Below are 14,734 nucleotides of genomic sequence, written 5' to 3'. Positions count from 1 at the left end.
GAACTATTCCCCTCTGTGCTACCATAATTAGCGACCCTGAGGCATAAGGCCAAGGGAGGAAGGTTCTCGACTCCCGTCGATTTCGGTGGGTGTTGGGTGCCAGACCCAGGTGCAGGGGGAGGTGTGCTAGAGGTGTGTTACCGACCTCTTTTGGAAACACAGGGGTCTTTGGGCTCCCTTGGTGGGATTTGCTGTTTATTGTTCCCTTAGAAGTGAGATTTTAATGTGCAAATTTCACTTTAGATTTCTAAAGTGCTCACGAACTATGGGCATTTTTTTTGTGGCTAACTTTTTTTTTAAACCTAATTTTGTTCCCCATCAGATCTTCCCCAGGGATCCCCTCAGATGGTACGAAGAGACATTGGCATATCCGTAACCCACAGGTAAACACCAACACAAAATTACAGCAGGAGCTGCAAAGGAAGGGAAATGGATGTTGCCGTAATCTGAACCATGATGTTTTAGTGCAGTTTCTAGCTGACTCTGACAGAATTTTAAGGTGCCTTGGGTGCCTCCTGTGGGAAGTTCAGCCTTGACTCTGCATTTCCTAGGTTGCTATTGGTTTTAACTCCAATGTCCTTAAACAGTATTACACATTAGAACTGTTGATGGGTCTCTGGAACCTTCCCTTCCCTCTTACAACGTTGTTAATTTGGGATCCTGCCAATGTCTTGCTTATTTGGACTGCAGTGGTGCCGGAGAGCCCCTGCCATGAACCACGACCAAGTCGTGCAAGGGGCTGTACAAACACAGAACAAAGACAGTCCCTGTCCCAAAGAGCGTGCAGACCAAAGGGAAGGTCTTGGTCTTAAAATGGGTGGAGCACATTAACCCCTTCCCTGATTCCCTCCTCCCCTGCCATGCTCCCTCCAAAAAAACCCCAACAACCAAGAGGGAGTATGTTTAGCAGTAACTATTGTCCCATAGAGGTTTTATGTATCTGTTTGCTCTGCTGTTCTGCTAGAAGGAAAAAAATAATGTAGGCTCTGATCCGGCAAATACCTACACACGTGCTTAACGTTAATCCACTGACATCAGCACGGCTGGTCAGTCCCGATTCAGAACAGCACTTAATCACGTGCATAAGAGGCTTAGGTGGCACCGTAGTTGCGTCTCCGTCTGAGCACCCGTCATAAAGAAACAGCCCTATATGTGACCTGTTTTTAGGGAGTCTTTGGAGGAGAAACACTAGTGATGTGACTTTCTCTCCAGGTTGAGTTCTGCACATGATTATTTGCTGTGACACCAGTTGGTTTTGGCTGAATGTTTGTATCCATAGGGCTGTAAATCAACCAGCCTCAGGAGTTGTCAACCAGCAATTCCAGTTTGCAAAACTGCACTGAAAAATGGCAAAAATCTCCTGGGAGTTGGACACCAGCATGTGTGTGTGCGTTTGTGCATGCTGGTTCTTCTTGACAAACAAGCCCTGTCTGCTTACCTGTGATTTGCTGTAAGCGGAAATTGACCCCAGTACAGATGGCCAGCACAAAACCTATGCTTGTCCTCTGCACAAAGATCACTTTCATTCCCTGAGCAGGTGCTGGCTTCCTTAAATTCCTTCCTTCCTTTTTTTTTAAAGCCACTTCCATCAGAGTTTCCCTTTTATAAGAGGCTGCACTGTAAACTGGCTGTAGTTAAACAGTGGTGTTTCAGTTAAAGTTTGGTTTTCTGTTTAACTGGCCCCACGATAACATTTTCCCCCTTCTGCTCAGATTCTCTACAAAATCTTGGTTATCTCAGATGTGCCACGTGTGTCAGAAAAGCATGATGTTTGGCGTGAAGTGTAAGCACTGCAGGTGAGCACTGAATGCTGGTCCCTCACTGAAGGATGTTTCATGTCGTTCGATTTTATTATTGATCTGAGACATATTTGCTTTGCTTCTCAGTTTGTTAGAACTTCGGGCCCTGCATTGGGGTCCATGAACAAAGAGAGTGGTGAAGGGAGAGGAAACATAACCCACTGACTAGAGTGGTGACTTGGAGTGGTGTCTGGGTCTTCCATGCTCTACCACAGGCTTCCTGCGTGACCTTGGTCAAGTCACTTAGTCTCTCTGTGCCTGAGTTCCCCATCTGTAAAGTGAGGCTAATAGCGCTCTCCTACTTCAGATGGGTTTCGTGAGGATAAATACATTTTTTAAAATGTAATGTGTTCAGATCCTACAGCAACGGGGCCATATAAATACCTCATAGCAGGGCAACATCTGGGCACAGACCCTGGTGCACAGTCAGATCACAGGGCAGCACTGGGGCCCTGTTAGTTTGCAGGACCTTTGAAATCAGCATGCGATGTGCTTGGGGAGGCCTAGACTCTGGATTGTCCGTAATGAATTAGTTGCTATCTAATGTGTGCGTGTGTCTCTCTCTTTCACACAGATTAAAGTGTCATAACAAATGTACTAAAGAGGCCCCTGCTTGCAGAATATCTTTCCTTCCTAGTAAGTTTGCTCTGAGTCGCAGCATTTTATCTTTCATCACTGATGTTATCGCCCTGAGAATCAGTCTGAATAAACCCTTCTCTTCCTCTTTCTCCTTCCCCTTTCAGTAGCAAAAATAAGACGGACGGAGTCTGTCCCTTCTGATATTAATAACCCTGTGGATAGACCTGCAGAGCCGCAGTTTGGAACCCTTCCAAAAGCACTAACGAAAAAGGTACTTGCTGAACAAAGCTTGTGATGCGTCTCCGCAACTGAATTGTGAGCCAGTCTGGGGAAGATGCAGCACCATGTCTAGCGCAGTGACAGCTGCGTTATTTTTCGCACGTTTTGTTTTTGGCTTCTCTGTGCAAAGAGTCTTGGTTTCTACGTGTGACATGTTCCACTTGTGAAATGTGGCTTCTGAGCTGCTCCAGCCCCTCTGCTGCTGGGGGCGGGATTGAAACCTAGAACCAGAGCAATTGAGTGGGAAAGTGCACGGGCCACAAATTTTCAGTCACAATGGTGGTTTGATGGAAAACTGGGTTTTTTATCAAACAAAAATTGTTGTGGAAAAAGTCTGTTTCCTGCAGAAAACTGAGGTTTTGTTGAAATAGTGAATGCTCAGAAACCAAAAACTTCTGTTTTCAACCAAAACCTGAAATATTTTGGTTCCAATTAGCATCTCCTGTGAATTGTCGCTTGGATGTCTTATGTTCCTCCATGGACCGGGCTCTCTGGCCAGACTGCCTCTCCTTTGACGGACCGTGGCCGGGGCTCCTAGGACTCACCACTGCCCCTAGCCAAGAGGGGTGACTGGCCCATTCTGGGAGCTGTAGTCTGGCCAGAGAGCCCAGCCCACAGAGGAGACTGGGAACCTCAGGTACCCAGATTATAACTCCCAGAGGCACTGAGGTGCCATTTTGTATTCAGATATTTCCGTTGTTGACATTTTTCTGAGAAGTTAACTTTCCAAGGAATAAAAATTCCTTTTCCATCCAGTGCGAAGGGAAAAGCTGTTCATCTCGGCCCAGTGCAGGGTTGTTTCCTATAGTGCATTTCAGAGGGGTTCCCAGTCTGGGGGTTGTGACCCGTGGAGGATTGGGAGTAGGTGCCAGAGTCATGACAACCCTGCCCTTTCCATGGTGCTAAATGGGGAGGGAGAGGGTAGCGTGAGAACCGCTGGTTTGAAGGTTCAAGCGATGAGTGCTTCCGCCTCTGGGCAGGGAAACGACAAATGAGCTGGTGGCTGTTACCTTGCCCAATGCCCTGGCGCAACCGCTGCATTTCTCATTCACAACTGGAACCGAGAGGGAGGCACCTTGCAAACAAAACTGCACAGCACGTTTGAGAAAGAGACTGCGCAGATGGGCGCGCAATTGAACTGTGTGAAGAGGGTTGAGGATGTCTTGAACTGGGATGGTTTGTAAGGCATAAAAACAGCGGTTCCAGTGCAGGGTGGGGGACTTGGATGTATTGCTTCGGTTTGGTTTGTCCCCCAACCAGAAGCAAAACAAAGATGCTCCAAAAATCCCAAGGGCCTAACTTTCAGTAGTGTTGCACATCCGCAGTCTCCAATGGGATGTGCCGGTGCTCAGTAGCTTTTAAGAATCCATCCCCCCCAAAATATCCCTGTCTGCTACCTAATAACCTGTTGTGTCTAGGTAGTTTTCAACTAGATTGGACTACAAGTAACACATTCCTCCCGTTCACCTGAAGAGTTTGGTGGCCCTGCACCACTTTTCTTGTGTTTCACTCTCTCTGTATAAAGAACTCCACGCTCTTAATTTTGTCTGTGATTCCTCAGAACACCACCTAGTGTCCGATCCTGCTTTGACTGAAGTCATTGGGAGTTCTGCCGCTGACTTGAGTGGGAGCAGCACTAAGGTCTTATGCTGAGATTTCAAAGCTGCTTTGGGTGCCACATTGCCACTAATGCTGAGACCATCTGCTGCTTTTCCAGCCTCCTGCCCATAAATCTCATGGGAAGAGCCTACTTCCTTGCTGTTTGCACTTAGTGACAGTGACTTGCTGATCTGCCTAGGGGAAAGTTGGTGACCCATCAATCAGCGTCTCCCTTTTCTCAGCAAAAATCACCCAGTGGCTTTTGTTGCTTTTGCAGGATCATCCCCCGGCAGTAAACCATCTAGACTCCAGCAGTAATCCCTCTTCTACCACCTCCTCCACGCCGTCTTCTCCAGCACCTTTCCAGTCTTCCAATCCTCCCAGCGCAACGCCTCCCCCAAATCCCTCCCCCATGGGCCAGCGGTTTCACTTTCCAGGTAACTGATTTGTTTCAGGAGATCTGTGGAATGTCAGACTTCCCAACTTCCTGGGCAATGCCCTGGTGGCCAAGGGCATGGCCTGTGTACTCTCGTAACCAGCAAGGACGTTCGTGCACAGCCCTCCCTGTGCAGAATAGCACCGCTTCCACTACCTGAGCCTGCCTTGGCTAGGATACAGGCCTGTTCCCGTTTTGGGGTCTATAACTCATGCTCTTAGGTATCAACCAGAACCTGGCCTGTTGTTTTACAAAGTGCTTCCAGGGGCTCTATAAATGGAGGGGATTTCTGTCATGGTCATTGCACTGGGATGGAGGGTGGGTGCTCATCAGCTAATTGTGACCAGGCAGACAACCAGCTGCAGATAAAATAGCTTTTGGCCCAGTAATTTAGGGGGAAGACAGGAAATTGATTGCCATGTGGAAGACCCTCAGTGCTTTGCTTTCTTGACTTGTGCATTTGGTTTCTAGATGATATAAGGTACGGGCAACACTTCCCATGATGATGTGCAGCCATTTGATGCAGAGTAAGGGTCTACTCCCCTCCCAGAAACAGGCTGTTTCCCCACCTGGCAGGCATGTGTTTTTGATGCAGAGTTCCACTTGGGGAGCAGGGTCTACTCCCCTCCCCTCCCTTGCACAGGAAGTTCAGTCCCCACAGCCTGACATAACTTCCAAGGTCAATGAAGACTCTGGGCCTTTTACAGCCATTCTGCTGTACCTTAGTAGCTGTGCTGCCATTGTCCGACTCCCCCTCACATCTGTTCAGAAGCAGCTGCATGGGAGAGTCTGTGGAAATCCTGCCTCCAGCAGCGTTCACACCTGATCTGGTTTCTAATTGGAAGCATGCTTTGTTTCCATGGATTTCTAAAAGCAGCTGCTCCCTGGGTGTCCTCCCTTCTCCCCAAGGATGTGAAGAAACTCCCCTATGGCCTGCTAGGTTCCTGGGAGAGTGATACATGTGCAAAGGTGTCACTCCCTCCACAATGCCCACCTATAACCAGACAGTCTGGTGTCCCCTCCACTGGTGTGAAACAGAGGGAAGGAATTGGTATCTGCACTTGAGCTCCATTTTTATCTGCATCCTGGTTGCAGCAGTACAATCTCTAGGCAGCTTTGGGGAGAGGAGCAGAAAGCTCCTGGGAAGCCAAGCTTTGACTTTGAGATCAAAGAAGGAGACAAGCTACCCAGACTTGCACATCTTGTGCCTCTCTGCCTTGTTTCATGCGGTCTGAAATGCATATGGTTTTAAAGGTTGTTGAAAGTAAAACTACCTACTCTGGAACAAAGTTCACTGAGAGAAGTTTTACGTGTCTTCAGTGGTCTCATCTTTCCAAATTTCCCTCTTTTGAAAGAGCATATGAAAATTCAGTGACATTCTCCTCTGTTTATTCTTTGGGGTGTGTGTCTTGAAACCATGAGCAACATGATTAATGGAGTGAAGAGTGGAAATAAAAACCAGGACAAAAACGTGCTTTGGTCATCCGTGGTGTTCATTATGTGTCCCCTCCTAGGAGGATTTTTGAAATGGCTGAGTCAGACATCTGTGGTGGGAAGTCTTTGCATTATAGGAGTGTTACAAAACACACTCTCTCTGCAATGAGTAGCATGAAGCCATGGGGACTTCTTGCATGTGTAAGGAATACAGACAAGAGCCAGGGTTGCACAGTCAGCAAATTTCTTTGCTGGGGTCAAATTTCGTTCCTTCGGCCTGGAAATCTTACTTGGTGCTGTTAAAATAGCCGTTGTGTTTTTTACCGTAGAGAGAGCTGCATTTTTTCTGTCAAGTCTTTGATCCATTGAATGCAAGTTGCCGTTTTAAATGCACAGTCTGCTGTGATCAGGGCCAGCTCCAGCGCTTTTTGCCACCCCAAGCGATGGGGGACCGGGGGGGGGGAAAGCCGCGATTGGCGGCACTTCGGCGGCAGCTCTAACGCGCCACTTCATTCTTTGGTGGCAATTCGGCAGCAGGTCCTTCCCTCAGAGAGGGACTGAGGGACCCGCCACCGAAGACCCAGACATGCTGCCCCTTTGCGTTGGCCGCCTCAAGCATCTGCTTACTGCGCTGGTGCCTGGAGCTGGCCCTGGTTGTGATAGCCAAGACACGAAATAGAGAAGAAGCAGGATTTGATTACACAAAACAGAAACCTACCTGACGATTCATTGGAATAAAATTCACAAAAAGAAATGTGAATGGGCCAGATCCTCAGCTGGTGTAAGTTGGCAGAGCTCCATTGAGAACAAGGGAAGAGCAATGTGGCCTAGCAGACAGCCATAAGAACATAAGTCACTTCATCTCAGTTTCCCCATCTGTAAAATGGGGATAATGACACAGGCCTCCTCCTTTGAGGTGTACTGATGACAAGCGCTATAGAAGGTTTAGTATTATCAGTGTGCCAATGTACACCAGCTGAGGGCTGAACCACCATGTTCTTGATCTCCCTATCTGGCCACATTCATGATCAGTAACTCAGCTTTCACCTGATTTTGATTTCATCTGTCATCCTATTCAGTCTTCCAAACATGCATGTGCTGAAATCCACCCACTGATCTGGCTGGTAATTAATCTACTAATCTGTTGCTAAAACAATGAGTTGGGACTAACTCACTGAATGCGTATGGGGCATTTGCTGCTGATATCTCTTGACACACTTAACTTGTTTGTTTTTTATTATTTCCTGGTGATTTTTTTGCTGTCCTTTTTTTATGTATAAAGCTGCCTACTACATTCAGCATAGACAACAGTTTATCTTCCCAGGTGAGTTCATTGCTTTAATTCTGCTAACCAGCTTGTGCCATTTCTGTCCAAATTAAACTATTTTTAAACCACCTGCTTCTTTTTGAATGCTCCTGCTTTTTAAAATAAATAAATAAATAAAAATAAAAATTTAAAGCTTTCTCATGTCAACATAAACAGTAACACTAAGCCATTCTTTCCTAATGTGTGTATTTCTTCTTTACATTTTAAAGTGACATAGATGACTTGTTTAGCTGCAACAGAGGAGAATCCCATCGCAAAAGTCTATGTACCACATTGATATTCCTTTGAAAAATCTTACCCCTGTTTTCAGAGGGCCTCATCCTCAGCTGGTGTAAATGGATGCATCTGAGGATCTGGACCATAGGGATTTAAGAAAGATTTAGTTGATTCAGGTCAGACACTTTGGCTTTCATAGCTATTGGTGTGGAGCTGATTTTAAGGTTGGTTTGTCTAGAAGATGCAATCGTTGTCCTACTACCATCAGTAGAACCCATTTAAAAGTTCACCCTGTTCCTTTTGGAGTCTTGTTAGGGTTTCTGTTTGTTTTCAAAATAGGGCCTTCATTAGGGAATGTATTTTTGCGGGGTAGGTGTGAGGGGTGGGTGTTGTAGACTGAAGGAGGAAGTGCAGCAGTGACTGTGCATGAACGTTCCCTAACCCCCAGCTTGTTGGTTACTATAGTGGGCTCTTCCCTGAAGATCTTAAAATCTAATTTTCATAGAATCCTAGAACCAGAGGGTTAGCGCTAATCTAACCCCCTGCCAAGGTGCAAGATTTTAGACATAACAAGTCCTGTTCCCTCTCTGTTCCTTAGCGTGTGTCTGTCACACTCTGTGATTGCAGCTTGTGGACATACCTGAGCTAGCTTGAATCTAGCTAGCTCAGGTGACGGAGCAGCGAAGCTGCAGCAGCGCAGACTTTAGTGTGGGTTAGCTGCCCGAGTGATTACACAGGGTTCTGGGCCAGCTTGTACTACCCATACTGAAGCCCACGTGACTACAGCGTCACTGCTCCATTCCCTGCACTAGCCAGATTCAAGCTAGCCTTGGATCTGTCCATATGAGCTGCACTCTGGAGTCCACCTCTGTAAAGTGGCTGATAATGATGGTACCTGCCTGTCTCTCAGAGGTGTCTGTAAACCACTTAGGGCTAGTCTACACTTACCGTCCGGGTCGACGCGGTGAGTTCGACTTCTCGGAGTTAGAACTATCGCGTCTGATCTAGACGCGATAGTTCGAACTCCAGAAGCGCCGCGGTCGACTCCGGTACTCCACCACTGCAAACGGCGGTGGTGGAGTCGACGGGGGAGCCGCGGAGTTCGACCCCGCCGCGTCTGGACGGGTGAGTAGTTCGAATTAGGGTACTTCGAATTCAGCTACGCTATTCACGTAGCTGAATTTGCGTACCCTAATTCGAACCCCCTTTTTAGTATAGACCAGGCCTTAGAGGGCCTTGAATGAAAAGCAAAATATTTTTGACTGAAGAATAAGAAACTAATCTAATATTACAGCATCCTATTTCTGCAACTGGTGTTCTTCACAGGAGTTTCTTTTTTTAAAATCCAGTTTAAATTCAGATTAACTGTGAGAGGCAGGCTTCCAGAAAGAGTCAGGCTTGGGTAATAGCTTATGGGGTGGTTATAGAAAATGGGTGACCTAAGCCAAGCTGACACTGGGTGGTGCTGATGAACCACGTGGGTAAAGCAATCAATTGTATATTTCATCATGAGCATCATTAGAAATGTGATTTAGAAGCCGTACGAAATTGTGTGCCTGAAGCTGGCTCCAGTTCTGCAAGCAGATGCACAAGTGCTTAACTTTAAGCACATGACTAGTACTTTGGACTGCTTATGGTTAAGCACATCCGGGTACATTTTTGCAGGATTAAGTTAGCAGAGGAGTTGAATAATTAACAATGTTATAGGTGGTAATTGAACAGGAAAATCAGATTCAATCAACATGAATGCCCATAATTTAGCACTATGCTGGTTGTTCATCGTTTGCTTAGTGTGTAGAAATGTCAGTATGTAATATACTTGCCTGTGTATTTTCTGGATGAGAAATAAATCCACAGTAGTACACTGTAGGGGATTAAGTGTGAAATACGTGTATTACATTGCAGATTATTTTATTTTATTTTTTTATTAGAAAGCCCCAGCCCCCCACAAGTAATACAGCCGCCTGAAACAGCTGAAGACACTAAGTAAGCATTATGTTTCTTTATCCTTTTGTTCACATCGTAGCTAACTGAAAAGCTAACGTTTTTGTTGAGTGGTTTGAGAAGAGGGCCAGTAGGCAGGACTTCTGGGTTCCCTTCTGAACTGTGCCATCAATCCATTGTGCGACTTTGGGGAGCGCACTTACCCATTTTACAAGGTTGGTAAAGAGAGGCTATGATGCTTCTCTCACTCCAGGGGTATTGTAGGGCTTAACTAATGTTAATACAGAACTTGGATGAAAGGCTCTCTCTTAATGTGCAAAGTTTTTGTTGGTTTGTTTGTTTTTTAATCAGTAGAAATGGTTTTAAAAAAAAATGTGAGGAGAGGTTCCCCACAGAAAACTTTTTAAAAAAAAAATCAATTTTTCATCTAAATTTTCCAGAGAATTTTGGGTTTACTGAAAAATGTTGGCCAAAAACTAAATTCTTTGTTTGTGGCTGAAATATTTCTGTTTAAAGGTATTTGGGGGTGTGTGGTTTTTTGTTTTTGTTTGTTTGTTGTTAGCAGCAGCAGCAGCAACAAAATCGTTAATTGAAAAACCAACTTTCTATCAAACAGTTTCAACATAATATTTTTGGCTAGTCTTATCAGTCATTAATTATTATTACTACTACTATTCCCCAGTAATCTTCTAAACCCGTGAGCATTAGAAAATGACATTTGCCAAATGATGTGATGGACAGTGCTTGCGGGTTGTGTTGCCTAATGGCCTCTGCTCTCCACGCCTCTTTTCCCTGGGCCACCGTCACACCCCATGGCGCTCTGTCTTTTTGAGGGGGGTTGACCCAATCCTCCGGTCAGGTCACCGATCACTCTTTTCTCTCTACTGATCCCTGCGGGTGTGCAGTCCCAACCAGGGGTTTCCAAAAATCATCACCCTTTCCTTCCTCCCTCCAAGGGGGAGTCTAGCAGTAAGGCTTATCGTGCCCTTCTGAATGAAGGGGGTTGGTAGAGGGGAGCCCAGGTCCTCCCACTCCACTGGGTTCCAGCCCAGGGCCCTGTAAGAGGTACCAATGTCCATCAGCCAACCCAACCTTAAGGCTGCCTCGCTGGGCTGCTTCCTCCCACCCATGCTCTTGCCGAAGTCTTATCGTTTGCCTCACAGTAGTAAAGGAAAAGATAATTGAACCATAATTGAATTGCTGAAAATCTAACCAGCAGCCCATGTGCCGTCATATTTTCATTGTAAACCCATTTTCTCTTGATAGTGCTGATGAACAGCTGGACACAGAGGGGGTTGAAGAACCTGATGCAGAGGTATGCTTGTGGGTGAACAGATCACCTTTCTTTGGCCACGCTCAGATGCAGTCACAAAGGCTGTATTAAAAGCTAACTAGCAGTGCTGTGGTCTTCAAGATAGGACTGCTGAAATCAGCATTGCTTGACTGTGTAATGAAATAGAGGTCTGTGCTACAAAATATCTCCTTTAGTAACCCACTGTTCATGCTACAACCGGGTTAGACTGCAAACACTTGGGCATTTTTACTTGGCTACATCTCACTTGCCTGCCTGGTAGCTATACCCTTTCCAATTGGACTAAGGAGCTTTTTTGTTGTTCGTTCAATTCTCAATAAATTGGCATGGCTATTTGGTGCCAGTATGAGGGTTGTAATTTTTCATCTAGAAAAAGCCTTTGATTGCAGCGATTGTTGGAAGTGAATTTGTTTAAATTTTTAAAAACACTTTTGTAAAATAACCCTTTTAAATCTGCATGTGATTAAGACCCAAGACTACCTATAAATCAGGGGTGGCCAACCTGTGGCTCCGGATCCACATGCGGCTCTTCGAAAGTTGTTATGCGGCTCCTTGTATAGGCACCCGGGGCTGGCACTACAGGCGCCAACTTTCCAGTGTGCCGGGGGGTGTGTGTGTGTGCTCACTGCTCAACCCCTGGCTCTGCCACAGGCCCTGCCTCCATTCCACCCCTTCTCACCCCCTCCCCTGAGTCTGCTGTGCCCTCACTCCTCCCCATCCTCCCTAGAACCTCCGGCACGCCACGAAACAGGTGATTGGGAGGTGTTAGGAGGGAGCAGGAGGCGCTGATTGGTGGGGCTGCCGGTGCGTGGGAGGAGCTGCGAGCCAGGGGGGCAGAAGCTGATTTGGTGGAGGGGACTGCAGATGTATTACCGTGGCTCTTTGGCAATGTACACTGGTAAATTCTGGCTCCTTCTCAGGTTGGCCACCCCTGCCATAAACAGTCAGATTAGCTCATGGTTCCAATCCAGCACAGCACATGCTTAACTTTAAGCAAGTGAGTAGTCCCATAGACTTCACTGGAACGGCTCCTCTGCTTAAACACATGCTAAAGTGCTTTGCTGGCTCAGGAAGTAAAAGTGGATTGCTGTAGGGCTGGGCGGCAAACCGGCTTGTTACAGGCTTTAATTCAGTGACCATGGTCTTCCGTGAGAGTCCTTCAGTTGACTTCACTGGGCTTTAGCTCTGGCCCAAAATGAGAATCTCGCTTCAAACTCGCATGGAACGTGGTCTTGACGTTTGAAGAAGCTTTTGGTTCCCCTTTTTGAAAATCGTCTTCATTTGCAGAACTCGGGTCAAATCCTGAGAGGTGCTGAGCACCTACGACTCCCGCAAAAGTCCACGTTTAGTTCCAAGTGCTCAGCACCACATGGGCTCGAGCCCTCTAGCTCCAGCCAGAAGTGGGGAGATACCATGAAAGAGGTTGTTCTCGCAGCCTTCCCAGCTGCACTTTACAGCTTTGGGAGGTTAAGATCAGCCTCTGGATTTCTGGGTCAAACCCACAAGCTGAACCCTTTGAGGTTCTCCCGTCATTACAAATACAGGTTGGGCTAAGAGGTCAGTGACCAACTACCAGGTGGGACTCTAGTGTAACTGTCACTCCGCTCCCCTCCCCACCCACCCCCCTTTCTGATTTGCAAACAGGCGGAAGAGCAAGAGACGAATAAATCGGCACCGGAGGACGATGAGGACGAGTTAGACGATTTGCCCAGCAAGCGGCCGCACTGGAAAGGGATGATCTCCCGCAAGGCCAGCCAGACCAGCGTCTACTTGCAGGAGTGGGACATTCCCTTTGAACAGATTGAGCTGGGGGAACCCATCGGCCAAGGGCGATGGGGGAAGGTTTACCGGGGGAAATGGCATGGAGAGGTGGCCATCAGGCTGTTGGAGATCGATGGGAACAATCAGGACCATCTCAAGCTCTTTAAGAAGGAGGTGATGAATTACAGGCAGACCCGACACGAGAACGTGGTGCTCTTCATGGGGGCGTGCATGCACCCCCCTCATTTAGCCATTATTACCAGGTGAGGACATAGAATTTCACCGCCGCACTGCTATGATTTTCATAGGGCTCTTACTGCGGATCAGAAAGCAGATGTAATGTGTAAGGCTCTGGGTTGGGAGCCATGGAGTCCAATGTCACCTCTCCACAGGCAGGTAAAGCAAGAGCAGTAGTAGCATATGGTTCCAGCACCCTGCCCTGCCGAAGTGACTCCCCCACATGTGGGGAGCACTAGGGGTTGTCCAAGCTTGAAGCCTAGTCACTCTTTGACGTCTCCGCTGGCCGAAAGGTGTAGAGTGCAAAGCACTATTTAAAGCGGGTCAGGCTACTACAGTCTAGTCTTCTGCGTTTGGAAAAGAAGTGTCTCATTTATATTTTCTCCCATCCAGGGAGCATATTCCTGAAAACAGAGAAACGTTCTAAGAGTCCGTACATGGACCTGATCTGTTTACAAAATGCTGTCTCATGAGCGGTCCTTTTCGTTTAGGGAAGACTCTTTGCAAAGCAAGAAACAGGAAAAAAGTTACCTTTCTCTTCCTGCCGTGGTTTTTAGTGGTTTGTGTACAGTACATGCTTAGTTTAGGCCTGGTTTTCATTTACACTGCTCCAGAAGTTGCAAAGAGGCCCGAAAGTGAGTGTAAAGGCCCACTTCAAGGCACTGCCAAAGTAGTGTAAAGGGGCCTATTGTAAATGGGGAATCAGGCCCATTTATATTTTCTAGACACTGTCTTTTGTTGAGGAGGGTCCTGTGTTATAAAACCCTGCCATCAACATCATATGAAACTGACTGACAGATCAAGCTCTTTCAAGTCTAGATGTATTTTTCCTCAAGGGAAGGACGGGTAAATATTTAGGAACTTGCATTTTTCACCACATTGTAAACTCTTTCTCTCTCTTCTCTCCCCCCCCCCTCCCCTTTTTTTGTAGCTTTTGCAAAGGACGGACGCTTCACTCGTTTGTAAGGGATCCCAAGGTATCTTTGGATATTAACAAAACCAGGCAGATTGCTCAAGAAATCCTTAAGGTAAGAGAACGCTAGGCGAATGGAAGAGGTGGTTGGTTGCAGAATTAAAACTTTCTGGTGGCTTTTAAGCTGGGCAACATATTTTCAGTGACATGCCAAATCCTATGGAAGTCCGGAAGTCAAAACCCTGGATCAGGTTTGTCCAGAACTTCGCTGATGCCTACAAATCATTTGAGCAAAGCTTGTAGCCAATTGCTCTGTCTTAGGCCTTGTCTGCAGTCAGGGTTTGCTTTGATTTCAGCCACCAGTGTAACTTCATCAGTGCAAGCTGCTATTGGACTGATGGGGGCAGATACTCAGCTAGTGTGTAAATGGTCCTAGCTCCATTGAAGCTCATTGCCATCAGTGAAGCTATGTCAACTTACCCCAAACGAGGATCTGCCCCCTGGGCTTATCCCTCTTTTGAAATCAGGGCAAGTAGCACCAGTGCAAATTGCAGCCAGTCGCCCCTTACCCTGACTCCACAACATGCTTGCAGAAGGCAGCTACACCAGTGGTTGTAACTGGGGCAAATCACCAGTGTGGATGAAGTCTAGGATAAGAATTCTGCTATAGTAAGAGGAAGAAACTTTTTTTTTTTTTTTTTGAATGTCCAGGTGCTGCCTCATTAAGTCATGCAAGAGAGACCACCATTATGCTAATGTATAAGAAATGATCATACCTGTGGATAACCTTGCTCTGGGATTACTTTAAATACAGTGCTGTGTTGAAGTTTTTGCTACAGACCGCTCTCTCCTCCACTGTTTGGAATGCAGATCATCAAAGCCAGTGATATGTTTCTTG

General features: G+C 46.7%; 1 protein-coding gene across 7 annotated transcripts in view; it reads left to right on the top strand.

Moving 5' to 3' along the window:
* KSR1 (kinase suppressor of ras 1) overlaps positions 1-14,734 on the top strand; it is a 150,914-nt gene that overhangs the window by 116,862 nt on the left and 19,318 nt on the right. For 6 of the 7 annotated variants that reach the window (XM_044993752.1, XM_044993753.1, XM_044993748.1 and 3 more), the window contains exons 6-15: positions 323-383; positions 1,713-1,796; positions 2,374-2,435; positions 2,543-2,649; positions 4,534-4,693; positions 7,409-7,450; positions 9,601-9,655; positions 10,880-10,928; positions 12,570-12,949; positions 13,855-13,951. In XM_044993752.1, the coding sequence (XP_044849687.1) occupies positions 323-383; positions 1,713-1,796; positions 2,374-2,435; positions 2,543-2,649; positions 4,534-4,693; positions 7,409-7,450; positions 9,601-9,655; positions 10,880-10,928; positions 12,570-12,949; positions 13,855-13,951 (1,097 nt within the window). The remainder of the gene's footprint in view (positions 1-322; positions 384-1,712; positions 1,797-2,373; positions 2,436-2,542; positions 2,650-4,533; positions 4,694-7,408; positions 7,451-9,600; positions 9,656-10,879; positions 10,929-12,569; positions 12,950-13,854; positions 13,952-14,734) is intronic. The other variant, XM_044993750.1, reaches the window with a different exon arrangement.

Source organism: Mauremys mutica, chromosome 19 (genome assembly GCF_020497125.1).
Source record: "Mauremys mutica isolate MM-2020 ecotype Southern chromosome 19, ASM2049712v1, whole genome shotgun sequence".
NCBI classification, from domain to species: Eukaryota; Metazoa; Chordata; order Testudines; family Geoemydidae; genus Mauremys; species Mauremys mutica.
This window is presented reverse-complemented; position numbering and strand designations above follow the sequence as displayed.